Source organism: Netta rufina (assembly GCF_964035555.1).
Source record: "Netta rufina genome assembly, chromosome: 1".
NCBI classification, from domain to species: Eukaryota; Metazoa; Chordata; class Aves; order Anseriformes; family Anatidae; genus Netta; species Netta rufina.
The window spans coordinates 96,655,271-96,672,521 of NC_140123.1; the positions used below are offsets into that span (position 1 = coordinate 96,655,271).

The following is a 17,251-nucleotide window of genomic DNA, read 5'->3' on the forward strand; positions in this document are numbered from 1 at the left end:
TATCAAAGCAGACATTTAACCAAAAGCCTTTTTAGAAGCTGCCTCCCACATCCTGAGTTAATTGCTTGGAGCCAGACATCAAAGAGCCAGACTTAGCTACGATGGCTACAACGCCCAGTTCTCCCACAGCAGGCCTTCCCGTTGCTGTACCATCCCTTTCAGCTTTTTAACACGCACCTTACAACTAGTTCAAGCAAATGAGGCAAGGAGATCTTCAAACAATTTTACACAGAGACTGAAGGTGAGAAGCCAAAGGGAAAAAAACTTTAATTAGAGACAACTACGTCCACAAAAAACTTAGGCATTTCTAGAGTGCTTTGATAGACTAATAAGGAGTTTTATTTCTTGGGTGCGTGGTAGAGAACCCAGTACCTCTTCTCTGCTGTATGCAAAATGAGACATTGGTACTTGTTCATTTAGGGCAAAGAAAGAGACCTCATTCAGTAACAGTTGAGAGAATACACACAAATAACTTACTTTGTGGAAGAAGAGCTACTAGTAATTCTTCACCTCCAAGATCCTACTGCCATCGCAAAGGTCATTCATTCACTTTAGGCCTGAGCACAGTCTTACTGCGTACAAATATATTTTGTTCCTGTCCCCGTTGAAGCTCTGGTCAGTAGATGTAATACACAAAGACCTCAAAGACTTTTCGGAAGTAAGCACCTGCACCACTACAATCCATACAGAAGTCCTGGCAGTCTGCTCCTAACACAGACACATCTGGCAAAACGTGTACAATGCCCTTGCCAATTCAAAGTGCACATAGCTAAAGAACTAATACTTCTTAAATTAAGAGGGGAAAAAAAATAAAAGGAGAAGCCTTCTACCTCCTTTCCCTTATCAAACTGCCAAAACTCTGGATCAGGTTGTCTCCTTGAGGGCAGAGTACCGTTACGGAAAATGTCAGCCCAAGGACGTAATTTGGTAAGAGTCTAAAGCAACTGAACATGACTAAAGAGATTCCGCAGCCCTAACAGCTGCCGCTACTCCTCGTAAAGGGCAATTTTATACTGTGCGTTTCTTCACAAAGCTCTTTTGGCATCGATTTTAATTACTGTTTACTGACCAGTGATTAAGATTATGAACTTGTGCTGCTTTATTGACCAAGTTGGGTACAACAATTTAAGCATCATTCTATCCCCTCCCTCCCCCCAATCCAGTTGTAGATTTGTTAGACTTTAAAATTCACATTAACCACAAATCCATACAATCAACATCAGGCAGTGTGTTAATTTTGTTTGGAATAGACAACTCCGTTATCTCCCTTCTCAGAACATGCAGGGAGAGTCGCTTTGAAATCGCCAAGTCTCATCGGTTTCCATTGCTGGACTTTCTGCCATCCCTTTTTTCAGCAAGTCTTTTGCCTAATCACGTGTGTCCTAGAGTATGGGCTGCATGGCCAGTTGCAGTGCACCACTGAGTTGAACCCCCAACCAAAACTCCAAGAGAAGCCGCAGCGTTAATTAACACTGTACAACAGGGCTACCACTGCTTGCGTTCTCACAGGGGTAACAGTACTGGCCCAGTATCTGTCCAGCAGTACACGCCAGCCTTGACTAGACTAAGGTAAGCTGCGTGGCCTTTTACCAGCTGTAGGCAAAAGTGCGAGAGTAGCTTTACCGAGACCAGGGAAAACTGCAGCATCGTACAAAACAGTATGAAAGTGTTAACATTCCATATTGAAGAGAAATTGCATGAGTTTTAAAACAAGGGTTTAGATTACTGATGCCTCCAGAGTCTGTCGTCTGATTTAGTCATTTAAGAAATAATTACATCACTAATGTAAACAATATAAACATACCAAAAACTAAGTATGATTTAAATACATTTTGATGGTACAAAAGAAAAACCTGAAGGTGTCTGTACAAGTTTTTACAACGTGGGAATTGCCAATGTATTTACAACATGACAGGGCAAATACCATTTTTGTGCAGAGTAAAATTATCTGAAATAATGTCAATATAAAAAACAATATCTAGCGGTGTGAGGCACTCCTAAACATGGTGGTATTAACCATGCTTTCCTTTGGTACAAGTCCCATCGCTTGGAGAGCCGCAGTTGCTGCTGTGGCTTTAGCATGCTTCTTATTAAGGCTGGCAAAAGTAGGCCTATATTCATTTCCATTGACTCTCACCTGTTTGAGAGAGAGGGAAAAGAGATGTGTTAGCAAGAGCCTCTTTGTTTCCCTTTCAGGGGCAGACAGAATTCCTTTTTAGTCTGTGAGCGTAATCATTTCCAAATGGTAATTATTAATAGAAGATAATCACATGAGAAAACAAAGACCACATTCTAAGATCAGACAGAAATAACTAAGCCTTGCTCACTATCTAAAACATCAAGACTTAAAACAACATCTGCAAATAAGAAGCGAGACTGTGACTCCACACAAGTGAATCATTTCACTAACAAGTGGAACGAGATCAGAGTTTCTCGATGGATTTACACTTTTACGTGCTTAAGAGATCTGACTTGGCCTTTACAGAAACTGGACTGAAAGTTTAGCACTGAGACATTGCCCAGCACGCACCAGCCTGGAATACACAAATACAAAGAAATTTAATACCACCTTTTAATAGAGTAACGAACAGCAAGCAAGGATATTCAAACGTACCTTGAAGATGAAGTGTTTGCGATGATCAGGCCCACTATCATCCACCAACACAAACTCAGGTGGTGACCATCTTCTTTTGTTACAGATCTCCATCAATGCAGAAACTGGATGTTTACCTTAAGGATAAAATAATGTGAAATTGCAGTGCTGCTACCAGAGCAATCATTTTGAATGAGTTTTTCAAGATAAGATTCTCACCTGAAAGATCCTTCATCACAATGTAATGTCCAGATCTCTTTTGTGCCTTCTCTCCCACAGCAACAAGCCCTAGAAAAAACATGATCAAGTTTATATTTATGATTCTCACCTTACAGTTTCTGTATTCTCCTAAGGAAAGCATTAACACACAGCAGTGGAGACAAAAACATGGTGACATCGTACGACTGTCTTCCCAGAAGTCTTTCAAACTTCCCTTTCATCCAGCACTTTCTTTTTATCTCCATACTACAGACAACGTCCTTCTCAAGTGCTCCCGTAAGATTCTTAGCAAGCCAACTAGCAGAAACTTTTGAGCAGTCTTAAGCAAGTCAGGAAACATCTGGTTTTCTGCACCCTCTTTGGAGAAACACTGAATGAGAGAAACTTCAAACCATTTTCTCATTCAGTATTTTTACCACTGTTGTGCAACCCAAAAGCCATCCACTACCTTAACAGTTTGCCCTTAACATGCCAAGCATGTGAAGTACATCAATTGACCAGTATCAACTGTACTTAGTATGTCCTTTTACTGTATCAAATAATAGCATCCTTATAACATGTGCTCTCTTTATTTAAGAGTATTCAAATTTATTTATTTTTTAATGGACAAGTTCAGAGCCCAGTTAGTGATTTCAATTGCATCTGAACATAAAATAGCAGAAAAGCATGCAACTGGGCCCAAAGGTAATAAACAGAGCACAAGTTTCAGTGGAAGCCACTGTGAAACGTAACAGCAGAACACTTTCCTTTTCAAAATCTTCAAGAGTAAAGGATAAAATATAACAATCGTCAAAAATGTACCAAATATCAATAACCACACCATACTCATGAAAAGACTCACGTTTCCTTCAATTCAGTTTGCCCTTACCTTAAGTAGCTGCAAATGAACAAAGTATCTGCCTGGTGGTTCAGAATTTCTCTGACTTCAATCCTTCAACGGTACTTTGTTTCTTACCTCAATTTTTGTTTCTGTTCCTTGCTTTGGTGAATAAAGACAGGGAGATACTGCATTTGTTTCCAGTTTCCTCCTGTTCCTTCAGCTTATTTTTGTTGGCTTTTTGTTTTTGCTTTAAAAGAAAATTCTCCCCTCCTTACTAGATTTTCATCCTAATATTCATGCAGCTCTTAAATATGGACTTTTCAAGTAGCATTAAATCCCCATAGATATCAAAATGAAAATTGTATTTTTTTTTGTTGTTTTTCATTAAAGAAGTTTATATCCAAAATAACCAAAGAGTTCCTCCGAACAAACAATTCTTACATCACTCGTGCATTAATACTGTGTCTCCCTCACTCCAAGTCCCTGGCACTCATCTTCCACATCTTGTCCCTGGCTGCTCAAGAGGGATTCTCAGAAAAGCTGCGACAGACTTTGATTAGCTCTGCTTTTCACTCAGAACTGGTGGAGCAAGTGTCTTTGTACAGAGACCAACAGCAGTGTTCAAGAAGGTTTTTAATTTCAATTCTACCAGAGGACCACAGATCTGAACCACTATCCAAGAAAGCAGGGTCTAATGGAAACCTATGACACAGGCAGACAACTTTTTGGTTCATGTCTTAGTGAAGCTTACTGAACATCTCTTCTGTAAACTGCTTGTTCCTGTATTTAGAAGTAGTATTTTATTTTGTGAATAAGTTCTAAAAATGTGAAGGTTTCTGTGTTTTTGTTTTCTTTTGGTTGTGTTTTTTTTCTTAATGACTGACAGACCCCATTTTAAGACCTCAGCCTGATTTTCAGTGATATACACGTGCTGAACGTTTTTTCTCTAAGCCTTCACTTCAACGGTCTTTAAACCTCCACAAAGAACTTAAGAAAATTTGACTTTTTTATACGTTTAAGCATTCAAGAACACTTGCGTATGAAGAAGCTTTTCAGCTACGTTTCTTGAATGTATCACCACTGCTCAATTCCTTCCTTGTAATGCATGAAGCATTGCTTCTTCATAATGCAAGTTGTCACCTTATAAATATATTTCTTAATTTTGAGCCAGGCGTATTCTTTATCAACACAGAACAGATTTTTGTGAGAATAACAGAAGACTCAGTATGATAATAACCAAATATAAAAAATAGGTAAAAATAAAGCAAAACCCATCCATCACTAAGCTTATCAGTATTTAAAGATGAATCCATCAAGTGCTAGGAGTTGATGTCTTTTAGCTCCACCTAATTTCTTCCTCATGTAATTGAGAAATAAGCTGTATGAAGGAGAGACAGCAAACTATCTGTGACAGCATGCCCAGCTCAAAGAGGACCTTATCCTGGCTTTGAACTTTGGGCTTGATCCTTGAAATTTCAATTTAAAATTCTGCAAGTGTTAAGGAAATTTGTATCTGAAACCACGTGGAAGATCCTGGGGCACACTTTTAGAACCAGAAATTTGAGCTGTAATGAAAGTGTGCATCCCAAGAATTATTTTATCAGTAGAAGGGTTCACAGGGTGCGCAGCAATAGCTTCCTCTTTCCTACGATGTGAGAAGAAGCAAGCAATATAACGTACAGAGCCAACTCTTCCCTCCTCACCACAAAAAGCCACCACTATGTAACGCAGGCTGCTTAAGAACAATCCTCAAATTTCTGGTTTCAATTTCTTCCCTCTGACTGATAAATAATCAAGCTAAATTGAAGGAACTCTTACCAGCGGTGAGAACTCTACAACACAGCATCTACAAAGACCACAGTAAATGAGTAACATGAACAAAGAGAACATTTTTCGAAGAATTTCCTGACAGTAACTGTCACCAGAGTATCTTTTTTTTTTTCCCCCTTTAAATGGAAAAGTTGCACAGAAGACAAACAACTGAAAAGCAAGTTTTATCATTGTTCATGTTAAACCAAGATGTCTGTATTATTGTGTTCTGTATTTTGAGACTGTTGCACTTCTCTGGTTGTGAAACCGTACTACGCTACTAGGTCTTCAGAATTCAGAAAGCAATGGATCTTTTCCTAGCTTGGGCAAGATTTCTCATGTTCTCCCTTAATATTCAAATTGTATAAATTAACACTTTAATGAGTTTGATCAACTGAGCAGTACTGAACTGTCTCTGTACTTAGAACTAACAGCATCTCTGCAAACAAGCTTCATATTTCCAGTTACATGCTTTGCTTTCTTCTTTAATTATGAGCATTGACAGAAGTTAGAAATAATTTTATAATTAAAAATATTTTATGCTTTAATTTTAGATGTTATCTATATAACATAATAAAAATCCCCACTCTGGGGTGCAATTTGTTTTTTTATTTTATTTTTAATATTGAAGAGGCTAGCAAATAAGAATGCTTTCCTGCAGTCAGTGCTAAGTTGTTTACTTTGATAACATGCATATTAGAATAATTAAATGATAAATCTTAACTGCTACAATTCTGTATCTTTTTACGTACAATGTTCAAAATTTGAATAGGTATTTCAGATGGAAAGTTTTCATCAACATCTCCTCTGAACACTGAAGTCTTGCTGGATATGCTGGCAAGATGGTCAACTGTATAAATCATGCTGCCACTTTAGGCAGCCTGTAAGTAAAAAGTTTGTTCTCTTGAATCAAATGAGACCAGTGCAACAGTTTTCTACCTGCGGCCACGGACTTTATGAAGAGGAAAGGATGCTAAGACAACATTTGAAAGCAAGCAGGGAAACATCACTGCAGTTGAGGAGACGTGGCTGTCACAGGATCAGGCTAGGAAATGGAGAAGCAGGTATATCAGATGGCTAAGAAAGCAAACCATCCATTTGGAAGACCTAAAAATCAGCGTGACGCTCCATTCACGTCAGGACTTCAGCTGAAAGGCAGCTGTAACTCAGCTCTGCAGCTCCCAGCTCTGTCCTTCACCACAATTTAAAGTTAAGCAGTCCTTACATCCTGCCCCATTCCTGCTTCAGCCACTTTCTCCAGACCAACCGCAGTGGTTTTTCCACAACTCATTTCTCTGTCTTGCCTTTTCCAAACATTAAACTGAGGCATATCCCTCGTTTAAGAGCTAAGAAACCCTTTTTAAAGTAGAAGGTGATAGTCAGGGGAAGCTGGACGAAGAAGAACACTTCTGGAAGTGTTCCCAGGCTTAAGGACAGGACCTATAAAATTAATCCAGGCCTTGAAACACTAGCATCAAGATCACCTACATCACCCTTTTCATTTTCTCCGTGGAAGTGAACCTAGAAAAAGCTTACTACTTCAAAAATTACTTTGCCTATCTTCAAAATATGCGTAAGAAGTTTATACTGCCATACAACATTTAAGAAGTGCTTACCTTTTCGATCGGTCTTAAAATCAACCATAATAGGTTCAACACTGCCTTCTTTGTTTTTTCCAAGCCCTTCTCCTTCTCTCCAGCCCATTTTTCTCATCAGTTGAGCTCCCATTCCTCCAGTTACAGGGGCTGCTCTTAAGAACTGATCCTATCCAGAAAAAGAAAAGTAAAACAAATCCTAAAGTTAGGACTGGGATTTTAAAACTTAAGTGGGAGCTTCCAAAAATGTTCCTAACAACCTTTCACAGACTCAATTCAGAAAAATACACCTTAGCTTTATTACAGCCGTATAAACCAGAATTCACGCAGACACACAATACACAAATCAATATTGCCAAAAAAGAACAACTTAAGAAAATCCTAGCACAATCCAAAAGTGGCAAGTGACCCATTTCCGACGTACGAACTTAACAAAATGATAACCGTTCAGTTTTAAACACACTACTCTGGTTCCAATGCGTCTCTTCGCATCTCGTGAATGGAGGCAGTGTTAACTGTTTAACTGGCAACAGTTGTGCCAAGTGTACCTATTTATTGAACAAAATACAAGCACATTTAGTAATGACATTCAAATCGTGTTTACGCGTACTTTAAACATAAAAAGTTTCCCCATTTTATTACACGGCAGTTGCACATTCAAGTTCTACACTGAAAATCCACATGAAACAGATACAGGCTTTTCTTTTCTCTCTTTTTTTAAAGGAACAAAAGGCGCTTAGCCACACAGTTTAGCAGCAGTAGTCGTCACATTCTTTCAAATCATCATTAACACAATAGCTGTTAACTGTCGAAAGCTTATAAACAGAAATTTTAAAAATCTGTTTTGATGTAAAGAACTTTAAAAACTCCTTAAATGTTTACGTACCTAGGCCTCGATGGCCGCAGTGTTGTGAATAGTAGGGCTGGCATTGACCGTGGCAAGAAGGCAGCTACAAGGATTTGACCCTGAAACAAGTTTCCATATAGAGGGGTGAAAGTTCACAGGTTATTCTGTGAACTATCATCTCTCTTCTGCCCCACCCACTGACCCAAGTAAGTAAGTCAATCATTTCCATCACGGCAAAAAATTGCTTGTCTTAAAATATACAAGTTTACACACTGGCACTGATAAGTCCATCAGTTATTTCTCATAGTAGGTTAGAGGATACAATGCCTAGTAGTTTTGTAGAAATTTTACTTACTATCAAAGCAAATTAGTAGAACCTTTTTTTGTTGTTGTTGTTTTTCTCCTCCTGAATTTTGAGTTGTGCTTGCAAAAGTAAGCATTTCCGAGATTTGGACAAAGACTGACAAGAGTTCCTTGGTTCCAATTTGGAAGTAAATAAAACCAGAAGTCTTACTTTTGCAGAGACCAAGGATCACGGATTTTTAAGGGGATTAACTTTTCAACATTTGCAACTGATGCACGCCAATAACGCATGTGTGTAATCCCCGCTATTCATGGTGTTAAGAAGATTAAAAAAAAAAATCCTGAAGGTTGTGGTAAGACTTCTCCAAATATTTACCTATTAACCAGTGAAGGAAATACCTATCAGTCATGCAACTGGATGCTGCATTTACTCACAGGGCGCTCTGATGGAAGAGCAGAGAGGTTAAACCCACCTCTCCAGTTTCACTTTTGTTTGGACTGGTGCAGATCATGCAGTGTGTGTGTGCAGAGACAATCACTTCCTCCATACAGACTGCCTCGATCTAGACACCTAGAATGGCTTTTACTTACTTCCATTTTCATTCTCCCCTCTCTTTTCCAGGAACCTCTCATAAGAAAAGGGCAACCATGCCGAGAATGATACAAACCCCAGTCAATGTCACCCTGGGTTCCGATTCCTCTTTTGTACCTGCTTTGCAATGATAGAATTTTCAATGTAAGCATCTGTTTCATTATCACCAGCGTGTATTCAGTTCACAAGTGAAAGAGTGACATTTCTTGACGAGGTCATTTGACTGTGACACAGCTTTCTAAGCACACCTGCAAACGTACCAGTTTGAGGGTCGGGGTAATGTATAAAGAAAAAGGGAAAAAATTGAGGCAGCGATATTCCAGGTTGAAAATTAACGCCCTGAGCTCCGATACAATAATTAACAGAATAAATTCCAGATATTGGAAATAAGGAGGTTTAAATTCCAAAATGCAGTTTATTAAAGAAAAAAAATCAAAATAAAAAGGCAAAACCACATCTGTTTTAGTATATGGATTCACAATCCTATGTGATAACTTGGGTAGTTTGTGCTTTTTCTTTTTAAATATTGTGCTGATTTTTTAACATGCACAGCATAAGCAAGACAACAAGGACTTAGAAATGATTAAGTTTTGTTTCATTACAGAACAGTTGTACTTGGGCATCACACTAAAATGCTAAACCAAGTAAGCCTAGCACCAATACGAAGAGAGCTGGAAGATGCCTACTTTGATTCAGATTATTAATGAAGCAAAGAAGGACGGCAGTAGGGAAAAATATTCTTCAAAAAAAATTTTAAGTAAGAAAACAAATACAAAACACTAATGTTGCCTGTAAAATTATGTTCTATGTGCCTCTTTTCTTTCTTGTAATTCAATACAAACAAATGTACTCCATGCTTTAACGGAGTATAAGTAAAAATTAGTGCTATGCTTCTAATGATATTTAAAAATTTTAAATATTAGAAATGATAACAAGAGTAAGGAAGCAAGATATAAGCATCTTTTCAGTTTTAAAAATGGTAAAAGGCTTCTTCTGTCCCACAAAGTGCTTAACAGCCAGGTACCCCTGCAGATCTGGTCCGTATCAAATTGAATAGTATTGAATACAACTAACCTCCGGTTTCTAAGTACTTGGTTTCTGTTGTCAGAATGAATTATTTAGAAAATAACTATAATATTTCTTTCTTTAATCCCAAATTGAGTAAAGCAGCACAAAAATTTGATGCCATCTTTCCTCTTGATCTCTGAATTCCATGAAGTCAGCCAATTAAAGCACATTTCCATTCTGCCAGCAGATGGAGACAACTAACATGCCAAATTCTCCTGTCACTAACTTTTCTTTAAAAAGCAGGCTACACAGTAAAACCTGATCAGTTAGGAGCTGTTTTTTTTTGTTTGTTTGTTGGTTTTTTTTTTTGTTTGTTTGTTTTTGTTTTGTTTTGTTTTGTTTTTTCCCCAGTAATTTTAACTAAAAATTATTCCCCTTTTTTAAGGCACTTTAGGGCAACAAATTAGGAGAGAAGGGGAGAAATCAGCATCACTAATCAAAAATAAACTACAAAATAAACTACAAATGCCAAAATTAGCATGTATGGGGCTTTAACAAAAAAAAATAAATCACACTTGAAAGATCATTTTGCTGCTTTTTGCTTAAAGACAATGTGAACTACACAGTCACCATTCTTTTACTGCAACAGCTATCTTTAGGGAAAAAAAAGATAATATACGGGATTAAATAAAACTATAAAATAGCAGCTGCAGTTTCCAAAATATTATTTGAGAGGTCTTGAAGCACATTATCAACGGACGTTCTTTGAAAATACCTGTTCCTTCTCACAAAGCTGATGTGGCATTAAAGCCCAGGTTCTGTCAGAAGGCAGGTTTCTTTCTTTTGAGCAATGATTTATTAAGCAAAGCACAACAAAGCCTTAAAGGCCAGCAGTTAGTTCCAGCTGTAGCTCAACGGGCTGTCTCCAGATTACTTTAAGAATGATTTCCAAGAACTTATGAGTGAAGTATTTTTGGTGAAACTTGCAAAGCAACCGAGTTTTCCATTATACAACCTGAGGCACTTTTAGCTGAAGCCACATTCTTTCCCCAGTACGAGAGGGGGAGCATCTTTCCAAAGGATCCCATCAAATGCCTTACAAAAACTACGCTCACAATCAGCTTCAGGATTTCTGTTCACAGCTTTTGCAGACAATCAATCGAAACCAAGCTGAGGATAGTTGAAAAAAAACATCTTGAGGACTGAGCAGAAGCCAGCCCGGTATAACCAATCAATATAACATGGCTGGTTTGCCTTGACACCTGGCTTTCATTTCCAAATAAAGCTCCTTGTGTGACACATACGGCAGTAAGAATACCGGTATTTTCATAGGTTGCCTTGCTAAAAGGTCAGCTTGGCAAGAGACATACCAGTCCTTGTGCAAGTAATAATCACAAGACTTACTTTTACCTCTATCATTAGCGTTTTATTCAGCTACTATGGCTAGATTGTGAAGAATGGAAGAAAAGATCCAATTTTTCAGAACTTATTGCACAAAAAACAGCATTTTAGAGGCCACTGTAAAATTGCTTGTCATGCTTTAGCACAACGAAATGAAACAAACCCCAAGCATTACTCTGTGCATGTAAAACGTTGCAAAAACCTTGTTTTGGAGAGCAAGTTCAGGCCATTGAATTAAGATGGTAAATCCAGAATCAAGTGGTGACTGTGCTAAAAGTCTGATTAAGCAGACCTCAAGAGAATTCGCTTGGAAAAAAATTTGACTGCTTCCACTGATTTGACATTTATTCAATCAATACTGTGTATTTGTGAGAAGAAATAAAAAAAGAAGCAACCTCCAGAACGAGTCCTATTTGTGAACTGATTACACCAGTGATGATAAACTGAAACAAACCACTTTTCAGAAGAAAAAGATATTATTGTTCGTAATTGTTGTAACCATAAAGAAGCCTAACAACATTATCATTCCTCTACGAATACTGCTCAGAACCCTACGCATAAACATCATGAATTAGTGTATTACTTTAAAAAAACACACCTTACTCCTAATTGGTATGTCACTCATTCAAATGTGTCACGGAACTGTTTCAGTAGCTAAGTCCCTCAAAACTTGGTTGAGATAAAACTGAAATTCCGAACATATTTTGGTGTGAGTACATATTACCTCTCCAGAGTCATTTTTAACGTTTAAAAAACAAAAAATGGCAAGCTGAAATCCAGGAAATGCAAAGTGACAAAAGCATTTATCACACAAGTTCTCTAAGTACCTTAGATCTTCTCCCCTCCTGGCACTGCTGTTCTGTTTCGTTACAGCTACCTGGATTGGTCATTACCTCTGTCGAGCACAACGTGTGTACTTGTCAGATGTTCTGTTTACCGATGTTCTCTTCACCTGATCACCAAATACCTAGCTGACACTGCCTCTGTTTCTGCTAACCAGTACACATCCACAAGTCCTCTTATGGCACGTGCTCTCTTATGGAAATCTCCTATGAAATCCTAATCGCCTGGAGTAAACTCCATCTTTAGTCAGAAAATTGCAGTAATTTACACATGCCACATATCCCAAAAAGTCCCATAGCCCTACTAGTAGATGAAAATTACAAATATATCTTTTAATGTCAAAAATATGTCCTTTCGTTTTGTCCTAAGAAAAGAAAAGTAAGTACAATTCTGATTTCAAGCACTGCATCGCGTAATTAACAGGAACTATGTTACAACTTCATGTGCCTAAATAAAACGTAACCTGTACTTTGCATTTCATGGTCGGTTCGTATTCGTGTCACTGAGAAAGATAACATGCATTCAGAACTCATTATCCCTAATTCTTTTTTTTTTTTCCCTCCTGTGAAGTCATATGGATACGACTCCACATTAAGTTCATCAAACCTGAGTTTTGGGAAGGCTTTCATGGGCCCCACCGTTCCTAAAACCAGGAAGACACTCGGTTAGCCCTAACGCATTTTGCAGAGGGCGCATGACTGTAACTACTTGTCATCCTATGAGTCTGGTGGCAATGTGTGTGCGAACATGAACCTGGAAAGAGCAGAAGAAGTCAAGCTGAGGAATGCCGAGCAGGAAAGAGGACTGCGTCCTTCTTATTATCTTCATAGAATGGGTTGGGTTGGAAGGGACCTCAAAGACCATCCGGTTCCAACCCCCTGCCATGGGCAGGGACACCTCCCACCAGACCAGGTTGCCCAAAGCCCCATCCAGCCTGGCCTCGAACACCTCCAGGGATGGGGCATCCACAGCTTCTCTGGGCAACCTGTGCCAGTGCCTCACCACCCTCTGAGTGAAATGATCTTCACCCAACAACTCTTCTTCTTTACAGTAGCAGCCTCCATTCTGACAAACTACACGACGCTTGCCAAGGAGGATGCCTACCGTAAACCACTACATTTTTACAGCTATGGGAAAGACGTAAGAGCTTCTGCCAACTCACTCTTATTTCTAGGTTCAACAAAACATTCCAATAAGCTTCTGCTCCTCACAGCAGTTATGCCCACAAGCCAGACACCAGACTCTTCTCTCATTTTCTCCTTATAAAGCTTTCTTTCAGTCGCACGACAGAGTACAGTTAAAAGACCAAGAAAAAACACATGACTTCTCCACTTAATTTTCCTTAGCGGACATTCCTGTTACTCCAAGGCACAGAAGACCACCAGCACAGAACCTCAGGGAAGGAAAAAGGGGATGAGAAGGAGGCTTGGGAAAGAGATGATCTGAGATGTTTCCTCTCCTTTGCCTTGGGATTCCACTCAAGGTATGCAGAAAGGCAGAACTCTCAGGAAGCTTGCTGATCTCTTTCGCAAGCCTCTTGGAGAAAAAGCTCTCCTCTCCTCACCAATACACCTCCCTGCTGAGTGTGCTTTACATTTCTAAGTTCCTCTGCCAGGGACAATTATTGTAATCACAGCTGTTCTGTCACAATCTCACAAGTTGATAATTTTTAAAATAAAGACTATTATCTACACTTGGTATTCATACCAAGAGCCCAAGATTCTCATCTAGCAAGTTGGACCTCTGTGTTGCCTGGCTCTCTGTATTGCTTGGCTATACAAAGTGGAAAAACAAGTTAGTGAATCTTGACGAAAATATTTCTATTTTTAGGCTGCCATAATTCTAGACTTCTGTGTTCACAGTTTACACCAAGTTTTGTGGAAAATTCTAGCTATGCCTCAAGTCTAACCTACCAGTTTTGAGGTTTGCCTTAACACCAAATTCTGGAAGGATAAACAGATCCAGCATATACTCAACTACATTGCTTGTGAAAATAACCACCGTAACTCATTATTCTTTTTCATCTGAAATACAGATATTGCTTGAATTCCTCAGTTCTACTTCTTGACAGAGAACCAGTTCAGCATTCGTTTTCAAAGATGAAGCATGACTTATTAAACTTATAAAACGCATGTATGTATGACGCATCACACCCCCAAAATAAGCCAGCAGTACTCTGTAGGAAGAGGTAACTATTGCACTGGAGGATAACGTTGAACTTATGAACCCAACTGCAACTCCTGTTTTAATACTCCCAATTTTTGACTCCCAGAAAACACTGGTGATACAAACAGAGGCAAAGCAGTCATCAGACAGAACCAAGCCAAACAGAATGGCCGTTTGGGACTTGGCTTGCTGAAGGTGATGCCAAAGTATCAATGACTTCAATGACATCAGGATCAAACCTTGCCTGATCTGCTTCAATCCCGTAAAAGTAGTGATGGACCTACCACTGCAGCCATACCAGTATCGTGAATGTCATTTCAGTGTAAGTATGTATGAACTGACTCAAGTATCAGACGCACATCTTACTGCGGTACTCTAGACGTTCGACTGAAATGTCATGATCAATGTCTTAACGCACAACAAAATGAACACAGCAGCAGCAAGTAGCTAAATCGATCAAAGACAAAGATTTAACTCAGTCTCTTGTAGTTGACACATGCATTACCATAGGTTTTTAAAGCACATTTCTGGCATGTTCCGATACTTTCGCTGATATTTAATATGTGATATTTAGACAAGTATGTCTGCATAACTTCTACCTTTCTAATCCATGCTTGGGGACCACTGTTGGTTAGCTCATCCGAAGACAGTATCTGTGCTCCTGTACTTCCCGTGAACTGGCCAGGTATGGAGTTTGATTGAGCCCAGGCATCAATCTACAAAACAAAAATCAATGTAAGACCAAAACAAAGACTTTGCACATTTTGTCACAACCATTTCCTATTGCTTCTCAATAGCTTTCATATGATTCTTCACTTGTGTTTAGTAGTATGTTCATTAACACTCATTTCTATGCAGAGACTTCAAAAAACTATCTTTTTATATTAACTCTAAAACCTGAACTCTGAGTCTAGTAAGTTTGTGGTTCAATATTAGCACTATAAAAGGCAAATTAAATACTTTTTTTTTTTTTTTAAGTATGTGCCCATAAGCTGAGCTTCCAAAAAATGTACCGAAGCTGTATATACATGTATGTACAAATAGGAAATGCAAGTGGTACGAAGAATAAACATTTACACTTTTTAACTCGATCAAAAATTTACACTTTTTAACTTGATTAGCTGATGAAAAAGTGCAACATACCTGTTCCTGTGCACGATTTAGCATGCACATGGCCTCTAAATCGAACGTGTTTTCATTAAGCCTTTTCTGAGCCAGTGCTCGATCATTCATGGCTGTAGTTATGTCCACACCCTAGGAAGAAAAAGACGTTTTTTAAAAATACGTCAAAAAATAGTAATATCCCATCTGATCTGGAAAAAGCTGTTGCAGAACAAATATCACAAGTACTACAGAGTTGTTTTACGCATCAAAGTTTTGGTTTGGCATATAAATAGGCAACGTTAAGAAAAAAAAATCCTGGGGCTACTTCTTATGTACATACGCTGAGTTTTCCTAAACAAATAGAAAATCTGAAGTTAAACTGTAACACCCTGATAATTTAGTATGATCTGCCCATAAAAAAATATCTGAAGATTTATTTAAAAATCTCTAAAGATTTATTTTCAGAGATCTGTTTTGGTCCCTGAAAGTTCTGTTTTTTAATACTTGGGTGTTAGAGTTCAATGGAATCTTATTAACCAACAGAATTAAACATAATTTTACCAAAAACAAAAAATAGGCAAAGGCCTTCATATAGAGCTGTTTACATGAGTACCCTATTAAGTCACACTAAAACTTCAAGCTATACTACAGCAAGAATCCCATGCATTCCATGAACTTGGCTTTAGTGCTTAATAAACAGCATTAAAAAAAAAAAAAACTGCATAGAAGTGAAACCAGACTCGTAGTTCACAATACTGACTGTTTTGGAAAGGATTATTTATATCTGTGCTGCTAAACCAGAATAAAATTTAATGAAAAAAATCAAACAACCTCCCACATAACCAAAATCATCTGGGTAAAAATATGGAGCAAAGAAGCTCAATTAAAACCTCTGCTCTGTGTGCACAGCAGCCAAGAAAAAAAAAAAAAAAACAAAAAAAAACACAACATTTGGGTATGTTAGAACATAGATTATGGCTGGTATACAGCTCTTATGTAAGTACCTGTGCTTCAAATGCTATCTCCTTTATGGATTGAAGGGATAAAAGCAACAATACCCAGAGACACGTGAAACTTAGTTGAACACATGCATGTGAAGGAGACTGAAAGTGTTGGAACTTTTTAAATCATGGAAGAAACCGAATAATCAAAACAGCAAATGGCACAGAGACAAAAATTAGGTGTTTTGTATTTGTTTTTTGTTGTTGTTGTTGTTGTTTGGTTTTGGTATTTTGTATTAGAACAGACTTATCTAGTATTAGTCAGCATCTCACAACCTCAGCCTCTCGCATTATACTAGAATAAAGGGCCAGTGGAAAAAAACGAAACCAATTTAAAACTGACTCTGCTGAAAGAAGAATACAGCTAACCCAGAAAATCCCTGCCACAAGAGACACATCAAGAATTTAGTAAATCCTGAAATAACAGTAACAGGCAGACAAAAAAAAGTCTACAATCACATGCAACATAGCAATCATTTTTGTATTCTGGCTATTAAATCTTAGTTTAAGATGGGGGAAGGTGATTTTTTGTTGTTGTTGTTGTTTTTTTACAGCTCAGGTCAAAAAGTATTTCCTCCATGAGTATCATTCCCTATCATGTTGCTAAAGCATCTGGCATTGACCAAGACAGACTCAAAATCCCATAAAGTCCAAAGAGTCTATGCAACTGACTTCAATGTTTATGTATTGTCCCAGATGACAAAAACACAGACTATAAACAAGGCATAAGAAGAATTAAAAGATTTTCTATCAATCACTCAACACGATACTTATGTCTGCAAAAGAACATTTGTTTGCAATATACACTGTCTTGTATTAACAAGTTCCCCCTTATACAGTTCAAATAATTCTTTAAAGTTTTGTTTGTGAAACTGGTTCAGGAGATAAATGAAAGTTATTCTACTCACCAAAAGCTTCAATCCAGCAATACACATAGGCATGCAAGTAGT

General features: G+C 38.1%; 1 protein-coding gene across 1 annotated transcript in view; it reads right to left on the reverse strand.

Annotated features, from left to right (window-relative positions):
- Positions 1–313: 313 nt before the first annotated feature.
- The window catches only part of SON (SON DNA and RNA binding protein), a gene marked incomplete at its 5' end in the record, with an annotated part of 36,796 nt that continues 19,858 nt past the window's right edge, over positions 314–17,251 (reverse strand). The window contains 6 exons of the mRNA XM_084288719.1: positions 314–2,137; positions 2,615–2,730; positions 2,813–2,881; positions 7,058–7,205; positions 14,796–14,912; positions 15,340–15,450. Coding sequence (XP_084144845.1) covers positions 1,979–2,137; positions 2,615–2,730; positions 2,813–2,881; positions 7,058–7,205; positions 14,796–14,912; positions 15,340–15,450 — 720 coding nt within the window. The 3' untranslated portion in view covers positions 314–1,978. The remainder of the gene's footprint in view (positions 2,138–2,614; positions 2,731–2,812; positions 2,882–7,057; positions 7,206–14,795; positions 14,913–15,339; positions 15,451–17,251) is intronic.